Source organism: Garra rufa, chromosome 22 (assembly GCF_049309525.1).
Source record: "Garra rufa chromosome 22, GarRuf1.0, whole genome shotgun sequence".
In the NCBI taxonomy this organism is placed as follows: Eukaryota; Metazoa; Chordata; class Actinopteri; order Cypriniformes; family Cyprinidae; genus Garra; species Garra rufa.
Genome location: NC_133382.1, coordinates 37,169,953 through 37,181,547, shown reverse-complemented (window position 1 = coordinate 37,181,547; position 11,595 = coordinate 37,169,953). Strand labels below are relative to the sequence as shown.

General features: G+C 44.0%; 1 protein-coding gene across 1 annotated transcript; it reads right to left on the bottom strand.

Annotated features, from left to right (window-relative positions):
• On the bottom strand, positions 1-10,807 carry LOC141297518 (uncharacterized). The gene is made up of 5 exons (XM_073827942.1): positions 10,684-10,807; positions 10,125-10,577; positions 9,169-9,225; positions 1,655-2,112; positions 1-249 (listed from the first exon to the last, which is right to left on the bottom strand). The coding sequence occupies exons 1-5, from the start codon at positions 10,805-10,807 to the stop codon at positions 1-3; spliced, it is 1,341 nt and encodes a 446-aa protein (XP_073684043.1).
• Positions 10,808-11,595: the final 788 nt, after the last annotated feature.

Genomic DNA, 11,595 nt, shown 5'->3' with positions numbered 1-11,595 from the left:
CTATAGGGGGAAAGGTTGGCAGGCATGGCTCTTCCCAGTCAAGGTCGGCTGTAGAGGATTCCCCACCCTTTCAGTATGGAGGATGCTTACAGCCATTGGGGTGATGGGGAGGGAGAGAAAGATGACTGTTCGCAGGATGAGGGAGGCAGCAGAGAGAGCTTCTTGCTGGTTATGGAGCAGGAGGGAGGAGCTTAGCTGGAAGCCAGGGGGAGTTGATGGGCAGTGATTTGGCCACCACTGCTGACCCACCTATGTTGAGGGTGTTGCGGTTCAGGGTTGAAACACCCAATGATCGTTGAATACCGCCTGATGATATCAACTCTTCCTGGCCAAGGCTACATTCACCAAAAGGTGAATGAAGGAGAAGCATCTTTGGATGTAATTGAAATTTTAAATCTAAAAAATCTACTTCGCAGTTAGTATATGGAAATGAACAACTATTTTAAATTTTTTCATAAAAAACATCTGTGGCATTATGTAAACAAACCAGCATTTAAAGGGTTACAATTCTGAAAATTAATGAATGGTTGGTATCAGTGGATAGAATAGATGTTGGTTATAAAAATCAACATCAGTGAAAGTGGAAAAAAATATTGATAAATCAAGATTTTGATGTGTGCTTCTGAGTGTTTGCTGAACTGGTGGATTACTGAGCTAAAATCACTTGTCATTGAAAAAGTCATGTTTTTTTTTTAGGGCTGTCTCTATAGACGCCAATGAAGTGTTTAGTTTGCGAACCGCTGAAGAAGAGGAAAGGCAAACATGGTGTAAACATTATTTTCAGCAGTGTGCTCTGCCCTAAAGTTGACATCTCAAATCAGAAGCGCTGTAGCATTGCCAGCAGCATTAAGCACAGATTTGATGCTGTTGGGGAAATGCACCATTACTCCTTAGTTCAATGCTGCTGATGGGCATCTGTTGTAATATTGTCTCTCTCTCCAGTGACCAGGCACTAGTGGGCGGAGTTAGTACAAGTTGGGCTATTTGTACTCAGTGTAAATCTATACTCCGTAATTACTCTCTATGTCAGAGATCCTAAAATCTGGCTTGCGAGATCCACTTTCCTGCTGAGTTTAGATCCAGATTTGAGGATCACTACTCTATATTGTCTTGCAAATGTTTTTTAAGACACAAAATGAACCAGGTAACAGTGTCTTTAACTAGATTTCATAAGTATCAAACAAAAATCAGCACCCTTTACCAATATTGGCACCCTTGGTAAATATTGTAATTCTAAAGAGCACATGACTATATTTTTGGTCCTTTTTCTTGGAAGCGACATAAATTGTGCAACGTGTGTCTCTGCTATTTTTTTTAATTCTTACAAGTACAATAGTATATAGATGAGCTCAGAGCTAATAAACATGAACTAACACCACACACAACACACCAGCATACATAAATATACTAATTTGTATACTAAACACATTACATGGGCTTTTATGAAGTTTAACCAATTACTGGCTAAAAATGGCTTAAATGACAGATTTTAGAGGGTAGAGGGTCTAGCAGACTACATTACCTGCCAAGGTTTGCTCTGATGTGACAGCAAGATTGTTGTTCCGAACTTTTGCACAAAAAAGTAATAAATATTATTATTAAACACGTATAAATATCAGTTACATATGTACAAAATGGATGTTATTTTATTTACCTTCACAGTAAGCCAATAAGAGACAGATGGTCTGACAAAATCATAGATGTCATACATTAAACAAACACATATATGGATGAATGGAAAATAGTTTTTACCTGCACAATATGCAGCATTGCAAACATTTAGTCTCACAAACTCATAAACATAATATCCTCCTGGACAGGCTTTGACTTTAATGGAATATGGGAAAGAGCAGCAATTGCTCCAGCTACCGCAGACATCTCGGTTCACCACTCCATCCTCAACTGTTGGATGTGTTCCATTCAGCCACATTGGGGCATTAGTGCCACAGCTCCTAATATTAACACATGTTTCTGACATCTGAGCACTTTGACCATTAATGAAGAGACGATACCAGCCGACCCAGTTCACATTTGCGTCACACATATTTTGGGTATATCGATAGTCTGGGGATCTCCAAGGATCATCCAGCACAGTGTATTTGTAGCAGGGGTCTGTGAAAAGTAAAAAGTCAATTATCAATTAGAAAAATAAATATTTGAAATTACTATTCATATCATACACTTGTGGCATGAGATATACCTAGAGGTGGATTTAAAAACAAAAGAGTTTTTTCCCCCCAGAATCCTCGACTCTCTCTTGATCATTTTAAATTTCAAATAAATCTGAATGACTCAAAAGTAATCTCATATCTCCATGTCCGATTGAAGGTGGGCAAAATTATAGATTTAATGAGCTGTTTTTATAGTTTTAAATTTTTAAAGTTGCAGTCCGTAATTTTTTTTGTATTAGATTCATCCAAGCTAGAGCCATGCTGGTGCACGACCCACGTAATGAAGATAATTACGCAAGTAATTATCAAACAGAGATGGCGACAAAGAGGCAAAACTTATGCAAAAACCAAACTCACGTACCTTACACGATTTTAATAAAAATATGGTGTTCACTTTTTATTAAGCGTGTTTAACTACTATTTAGTAACATTTAAATTAAAATTTATTTTAATGCACTTATTGTGTACATACACATTTTACATTGCATTTTTATAAAAAAAAAACTACCTAATTACAGCTGTAAATAAATTTAATTATCTATAATATAATTTATCTATAATTACACTGTTACCTTACCTTATGACCACCCTTTAACCTAACCTAAAACTAACTGTCACGGATTGGCCAGGTTCCTCCACCACAATCACCCAGTGATCACAATCACCTGATTACTGACGACACACACCTGCACCTAATCAGCCACGCTTCAATATAAGCACACACCACGCACCACTCTTTGACCGGGCTCGTTCATACGAAGTGGACTCATTGTGACACTCTCTGCGAGATCACAAACATTCTACCTACCTGAATATACTTACCTGTATCTCTGTTCCGTTCCAGTCTGTCAAGTCTTCTGCTTCCAGTCAGCGGTGTGTGTGCCGTAAGCCAATCATCTCTGCCCTGTTCCAGTCAGCGGTGTGTGTGTCGTAAGTCTTCTGTGGTGTGGAGAACGGAGGTGAAACACAGCTCAGAAGACCTCCTGCTTTCGTTCCTGGAAAAGAAGCATACCTCAGTCAGATCATTGAATATCCTTCGTTCATTACTACAACCCTGAACTGTTATACTTACCATTTCTGCATGTCATTCTCCATCTTCTGCTCTGCTGTGAAAATAAACATTATTATCTTCACTTACCTCAGTTGTCGGTGTGCTTCCGTAACAGTAAGCCCGGACCAAACTGTACAACAGCATGAGCAACCCCGATCCATTCCAGGAACTGGTGGACTCACTTCGGAAGGTGTTGTTGAGACCATCGCCCATCATGCCATCTGCTCCACCTCCTGAAGCACCGCCAGCACCGAGCACCCCCTGACGGGGCCCTACTCTGGCCGGGCGGAGGAGTGCAACGGATTTTTGCTACAATGCTCTTTAATATTCACCATGCAACCTGCTCTATATCCCACAGATCAATCAATGATCGCGTTCATCACATCTTTACTCACCGGATCTGCTCTTCAGTGGGCCGAAACCATTTGGCAGCAGGCCGGGCCGGCCACTCGTTCCATCCAAGCATTCGTCTCCCACTTCAAAGAGGTATTTGGCCACGCTGATGGAGAGGTATCTGCTGGTGAGCAACTCTATCATTTAACCCAAGGAACAATGTCTACTCATTAATATTCCCTTCGTTTCCGCACTCTAGCCACGGCCAGTGAATGGAACGAGCGATCCTCAACCCCAACTCCGCATGCAATTGGCTGCGTTGGATGACAATATGGGACTGGAGAAGTTTATTCAACAATCGCTAAGATGCTCTGACCGTATGAAATCATATCAGTCCCATCCAGAGGCCATACCTACTGCACTCCTCCGTCCGTCAGAACCTGTTAACCCTCCAGAACCAGAACCTATGATCCTTGAGTCTGGCAAACTCACTGCTGCTGAGCGACAGAGGAGGCTGACCCGGGGTCTTTGCATGTATTGTGGAGCTAACGGGCATGTCAGGCTGACCTGCCCGCTTCGTCCAATACGAACATCGGTGAGTGTCATCCATTCAGATGTAGAAAAGATACATCCCCTCTTTACCAATGTTCAGTTAACCACCCACGCTTTCTCTGTTACAGCCAATGCTCTCATCGACTCCGGGTCAGCAGGAAACTTCATCTCGGGCACCCTCTGTCGCCAGCTACAGCTCCGTACCGAAGCCTAGTCGAACATCTACCAGATTCAACCCATAACCAGATCTATTACTGCCCGTCCACGTATTCATCGGAAATGTGAAACCATTACACTTCAAGTCGGAGTCCTACACAAAAAGGACATTCAGTTACTGGTTCTGGAGGGCGCCAATGTGGACATCATCTTAGGGCGTCCGTGGCTGGTGAAGTATGATCCCATCCTCTCTTGGGGCACTGGAGAAATTATAAAATGGGGTAAGGAATGCTCATCAAGATGTTTTCCGGAACTTCCACGACCTACCAAGAAATCTATTCCAGTCTATGTCATGTCTGTTGAAAGCCCGATCGAAAAACAATCAACTCAGATTCCTGACATCTACGCATCCTTCCAGGACATTTTCTGCCCCAAGAGAGCTTCCCAGTTACCACCTCATCGGCCATGGGACTGCGCCATTGACCTGATTCCAGATGCTCCCTTACCCAGAGGTAAGCTCTACCAGTTGTCGCTTCCGGAGACTATGGCCATGGAGGAGTACATCCAGGAAGCTCTCAGCCAAGGATACATCCGTCATTCCACTTCCCCCGCAGCATCCAGCTTCTTTTTTGTGACCAAGGATGGAGGGCTGCGACCATGTATTGATTATCGGATCCTCAACCAAAGCACCATCAAGTTCAAATATCCCCTTCCTCTCGTCCCTGCGGCCCTAGAACAACTTCGTTCAGCTACCATCTTCACGAAGTTGGACCTCCGCAGCGCTTACAACCTGGTGAGAATACGTGAGGGGGATGAATAGAAGACCGCCTTCGTGACCCCTACCGGCCACTACGAGTATCTTGTTATGCCCTATGGTCTGGTCAACGCCCCCGCCGTATTTCAAAACTTCATCCACAAAGTCCTCCGGGAGTTCCTTCACCACTTCGTAATTATCTACATAGACGATATCCTCATTTACTCCCGGAGTGAGGCCGAACATCGCCACCATGTTGCGGAGGTCCTCCAGAAACTCAGGGAACACCAACTCTTCCTGAAGGCCGGGAAGTGTTCACTCCATCTCCCATCAGTCCAGTTCCTGGGTTACATTATAGACCGGCATGGGGTCCGCATGGATGAGAGGAAGGTTTCCGCAGTAGTTACCAGGCCAGAACCCACCACGATCAAAGAGCTGCAGAGATTCCTTGGATTCGCTAACTTCTATAGACCGTTCATACAAGGCTACAGTATTGTTACAACTCCTCTCACCAACCTATTTAAGGGTAAGCCGAAAACTCTCCTATGGACCCCAGAAGCCGCTGCAGCCTTCCAATCCCTCAAAACTGCCTTCACTCATGCTCCACTCCTGGCCATTCCGGACCCTGAACTCCCTTTCGTGGTGGAAGTGGACGCCTCAACCTCTGGAGTCGGAGCAGTCTTATCGCAATTTCGAGGAACACCCAAATTACTCCATCCATGTGCCTACTTCTCCCGGAAGCTCAGCCCAGCGGAGAGGAATTATGACATCGGTAATTGGGAATTGTTGGCTATCAAGCTCGCCCTGGAGGAGTGGCGTCATTGGCTGGAGGGTGCCATTTCAGGTGATCACTGACCATAAAAATCTTCAATACCTCCGTGATGCTAAACGACTCTGTCCCCGTCAAGCCAGATGGTCCACTTCACCATTACATATCGTCCTGGTTCTAAGAACATCCATGCCGATGCACTATCCAGACTCCATGACTCCCAAGAAACTACTGAGACACCCACCAACATCATACCAGAAAACATCATCATCATCAATCCCATCGAGGGGTCCGCTCCTCCAGCCGTCACCACTCCGGAACCCCGACCTCTGCCGGGCCGTCCACCTGATCATCTATTCATTCCCAGAACACAACGGGTAGATCTCATACACTCCACACATACCTCCCTGGGTACTGGACATCCTGGGGCCAACAACACTTGCTGTTATCCGAACGCTTCTGGTGGCCGGATATGGCAAGGGATGTGAGAAGGTATGTGCAAGGTTGCAAGGAGTGTGCAATGTCAAAAAGTCACCGTCATCTACCTGCAGGAAAACTCCATCCCTTGCCAATTCCTAACCGCCCCTGGTCACATCTAGGAGTTGACTTCATGACGGACCTCCCTCCATCGGATGGAAACACCTGCATCTTCGTCATCGTGGACCGGTTCTCTAAGTTCTGCAGGTTATTGCCATTAAAAGGCCTTCCCACTGCCCTGGAGACTGCCAAACTTCTCTTCAACCATGTCTTTCGTTATTACGGGATCCCAGAAGACATTGTCTCAGACAGGGGACCCCAATTCATCTCCAGGGTATGGAAATCATTCTTCAAGCTCCTAGGTGACCGTCAGCCTCTCCTCTGGCTACCACCCTCAGACCAACGGCCAGACAGAGAGGAAGATCCAGGAAGTGGGGCGGTTCCTCAGGACCTTCTGTCACGGTCACCAGAACCCCTGGAACCAGTTTCTGGGCTGGGCGGAGTACGCCCAAAATTCACTGCGGCAACCCACCACGGGCCTCACACCATTCCAGTGTATCCTTGGATTCCAACCCCGGCTGTTTCACTGGAATGGTGAACCATCTGAGGTCCCTGCAGTGGATTACTGGTTTCAGGAGAGCAAGAGTCTGGGACGAAGCTCACCATCATCTACAGAGGGCAGTTCGCAGATCCAAGACAGTCGCTGACAGGAGGAGGATGGAGCTCCTCCGGGCTCCATCGTCTCTCCGGCTCCGCCCCGGTCAGTCGTCGCCCCACCTTCGCCTCTGGACTCTACTCCTCCGGCTGAGCCTCGTCACTCCGTCCTGCCGGCTCTGTGGACCTCCTCCCTCCCGTGGGCACAGCCTCGATCCTCTGTCAGTCCGGCTCCGCTGCGTACCTCCGGACCTCCATCTCCGCCGGGGGTGCCAGAGCCTTGGGTTCCGCCTTGGTCCTCCGGATCCTCTGTGTCGCCCAGGACCATCGACTCTCCAGTTTCGCCTCGGGCTCCACCGGCTCCACCTCCGTCGGTCGGCCCCAGGCAGGAGCCAACCCTTCCTCCACCATGGCTTCTCCCTCCGTCGGCTCCGCCTCAGTCCATAGCTCCAGTACCCCCACATGGACCTGGCCCTCCATCCCTCCCCCTGTTCCGCCTCCGCTCCACCACCCTCCAGGTTGTATTAGGTGGTTAGAGCGTCTGGAAGCCGCTCCTTGGGGAGGGGCTCTGTCACGTATTTGGTCTATCCTGTCATCATGAACTCTTGCACCACACTTCATGGACTTCATTCCCCACAAGCCACTGCACTAATCACTGCATTCACCTGCTCTCACTTTACTGATTACCGCTCACAGCTGCATCTCATCACACTGACTGCATTTAAGCTTCTCACACACACAGCCACTCTGCGAAGTCTTATTGTTCCGTATGGTCTGTATTTCCGAGCGTTTCTTTCCGTGTTTGTTTTCCCGTGTGTTTGATTCCTGGACTCCCTCCCGTGTTTGATTCTTGCTGCCAGCCCCGACCTTTCTGCCTGTTTTTGACCACGATTTCTGCTTGCCCCTTTGTGTTTGTTTGTTTTGAATAAAATGCTGCAAATGGATCCGTACGTCTCTGACCCTCCTTGTGACAATTTACATACCCTCTATATGTATATTATCTGTATAAAAGTTATTAATACTAATTAAATATAAAATAAGAATATTATTGTGTGTTTTTTTTTGGTGGTGGAGGGGTTGGGGGGGGGGTGCCCTTTTTTCAGTTTCAGCACATGCCCCTCAAAAGGTCTGTGCACGGCTCTGGTGCCACCGGCATTTCAGCTGCCCAATCGCCCGCTCTACAAGTGCGAGAATGGGCATCATTGTATCTGCGCTCTTGGTCAGTTTGTGGGTTGTTGAGGGGGGTTAACAGCCACGTCTTTAATGGATAACCGCGGTCTCCTGATATGCAGTTAAATAATTACGCTCAATAAAATAAAATAAAGTAAAACTTAGCTGTTTCCGATTCACGTATCCAAATTGTTCTTCAGATGGCGCCTTTATAGCAATGTCCGTGCAGTCGATCGCTTGCGCTTACATTAGGATAACCGGTGATCGCTGCAAATTGCGCTTTGTTTGGCTGGTCAACTGCATGGTATGGAAATCTTATATACCTGCTAGACATGCGGATGATCCCGTCCCATACAGCTGGCATTGCACGGCTCAAAGACGACTGGCTTAACCCCGAGCGATCTGCCAGTTCCCTTTGGAAAGAACAATTTGCCAGGAAACCAAGCGCTATCAGCACCTGTAAGGGAACGGGTAATGCGTGGCTCCTCGCTGTCTCCAAATTTGGACCCAACTCAGCAAAGAGCTCCAAGAGGATAGCTCTTGGAAATCTGAAACAGCTTATAAGCCAGTCATCATCGTGGGCCAGAAAATCACTGTGATCCCTAAAAACGCGTTCCCTTCGGATTTGGCCATTGACAATGTCCTCCAATAAGGCCAACACTGCCATTGCCATAGACTAAGGGATGTATACATTTGCAAATGCTTTTATATGTTCTAAATCACATAATTGGTAGAAAAATATTGTCTCAATTAACCCATTTTATCAATTATTAATTAATAGCAATGTTTTCCACATGTGTTGGTGCGATACTTTGTAGTGTGCAATTTAAAATAATTGCCTCTAGGAGTCGCCAAGGGAAATAAAACAAACACACGCACAAAAAATACACGTACGCCAGACATGGAGTTGGCGTGGATCAACGCACATTCTCACGTTAATTTCATCGTTAGTAAATCCAAACGTGAGCGTGAAATCTGGCGTACGCAAAGTTTTTGTGCGTACGCAGCGTTGATACATGAGGCCCCTGGTCATTTGGTAATTCTGACGTGAATGTATACCATTAATTTAAAGTTCAATTACCTGTCAATGACTTAGTTGTTGTTGTTGTTGTTGTTGTTACAGTTGTTGTTGTAATGCCTATTAAAGAAAAAAAAGAATAAAAGTCAGTTTTCTTTTACATTATTGCAGTATTTATTATAAATAATTTATCTATGCACATCATTTTTGTTTTAAATGAATGTTCCCTCATATTATTAATTCCTCTCACTCTTTACAGTGACATCTTTGTTCTGATGAAGTGTTTATTGGTGTGGGACAATCTGTCACTCACATGAAATCAACCAACTGCAAGCCACAACCAACCAATCAATTCCTGATGGACAAAATCAAGTCCGGCCCTACATTTTTTTTCTTGTTTGAGAAGCAGTTTCACTCAGATTATTGTCACAATAGGCAAGAAAATACTATTAAAATGTCTGTTTCGTGCTGGCATTAAATTATAAAACATTTCTACAAAAAAATGTGGCAGAGGTTCTTCTTGGGTTTGTTCAATTCACACCAAAGATATGAAGCATAGCGTTAGTTCTGGCAGATCACGTTAGTCAAGCTCACATCAGCTGACGCTCAACTCATCCACGTCTACCTATACCTATACAATACCAATCATAATTCCCATTATAATGTCCTATAAGCTAATCACCCACCTCCATCCCCAACTCCTCCTCTCCTCCAGTCAGGACTTGGCATTGGATATTTATCATTTAGTCAGACCACTGAATTAAGTTATTACAATAAAATAATTGCTTAGAACATTAATGACATCTACATTAATCAATAATGTTGGTTCTGTTCTGTTTACCCTAGGGGGGTTATTTATGCTCTCCCTGCTTCTATTCATGCTAGTCTGCATGGATGGGCAGGGAGTGTTTGCCCAGAACAGAATCATACCCCCAACCTAAAATGTATGCTAATTGTAAGTTATATTTGACAATAGTTGTCCTGACAGAACTGGTTCTAATTCAAAGGTCCATAATTACCTGCCAGTGTTGTTGTCAGTGCAAATGTTGTTGTTGCCGGTCCAGATGCTGTTGTTGCAGGTGTTGTTGACAGTGCAGATGCTGATGCAGATGTTGTTGTTGTTGTTGTTGCAGGTGTTGTTGTTGGTGCAGATGTTGTTGTTGTTGTTGGTGCAGATGTTGTTGTAGCAGTTGTTGTTGTTGGTGCAGATGTTGTTGTTGCAGGTGTTGTTGTTGGTGCAGATGTTGTTGTTGTTGTTGTTGGTGCAGATGTTGTTGTAGCAGTTGTTGTTGTTGGTGCAGATGTTGTTGTTGCAGTTGTTGTTGGTGGTGCAGATGTTGTTGTTGCAGTTGTTGTTGTTGGTGCAGATGTTGTTGATGCAGATGTTGTTGTTGCAGGTGTTATAGTGGCAGGTGTTGTTGCAGATGTAATTATAGGAAATGTTGTCTGTTCAGTTGTTGTTTGTGCCCTAGCTGTTACAGACAAAGAGAGATACTTAAAGTCAAAGGAGAATTCTGACTCTGTAATTTTATTATTTTTACTAACTACACTGAAAATCAAACAGGAACACAGCCTTACTGAGTGACAAGACTGATATGAACACCAGCAGATGTTGTGAAACCAGAGACAATCTCATGATGATGAAGTCTGAGATAAAACCAGAATGTAGGATAGAAGCCCCTCTTTTGTAATCAGAGAGCATTATTAGAGCATCACACATTATTATAAATGCAGTTACACCAATGTCATTATAGAATATTTAAAATTTACAACATATTACAATAAAAAACGGTTATAACGCCTACATGTAGGTGCTACTTGACTGGAATTTTGCTTTATTACATTGTGCCATTTTAACTTTGTAACCTTCAAAGAACAAAACTTAGTATATAGCTTATTTATTTTATTTTTATTCTAATCCATTCATCAGGTAAACTAAATTTCCCAAATTGAGAATATAGTTAATGGAGATAACATTGAAGAGGAAGATGTTGCTTACCTCAGGTTCTCTAAGCTGCTCTTGTGCTAAATGTGGTTTAGCAGGAAGTTTCACTGGTTTTAAATGTGTCCCATGTCTGCTTTTATGAGGAAACATCTGCTGGAATGAAGAAAAACATGCTGTCAGTTTTACGACTTTTTTTTTTTTTTTTTGAGGTCACAGCTTTAGTGGAGTTAATACAATTCTAAATTTTATATAATGACATGTTCATTTAATTTCTCATAAATACTTATATTTTCTTTTCTTCCATCACACTGTTTTGCTGTAACTGATGAAATTTTTCAGAAATGTACAGTACAGACCAAAAGTTTGGACACACCTTCTGATTCATTTGAATGAGAAGGTGTGTCCAAACTTTTGGTCTGTACTGTAGGTTTTCATGGTCTGAAAATGATGTTCAATGAGTGAATATTGTATAAAGTTTAAACAAAGACAGTACACATGTTAAATTATTAGTTAAATGTGACAATGTTTATGACAGAATGTCTGTT

Coding starts and splice junctions, on each gene's coding strand:
- LOC141297518 (XM_073827942.1), bottom strand. CDS start 10,807: ATGCTCTCTGATTACAAAAGAGGGGCTTCTATCCTACATTCTGGTTTT. Junction 10,578..10,683: donor CATATCAGTCTTGTCACTCA/GTAAGGCTGTGT, acceptor TGTCTGTAACAG/CTAGGGCACAAACAACAACT. Junction 9,226..10,124: donor ACTGACAACAACACTGGCAG/GTAATTATGGAC, acceptor TTTCTTTAATAG/GCATTACAACAACAACTGTA.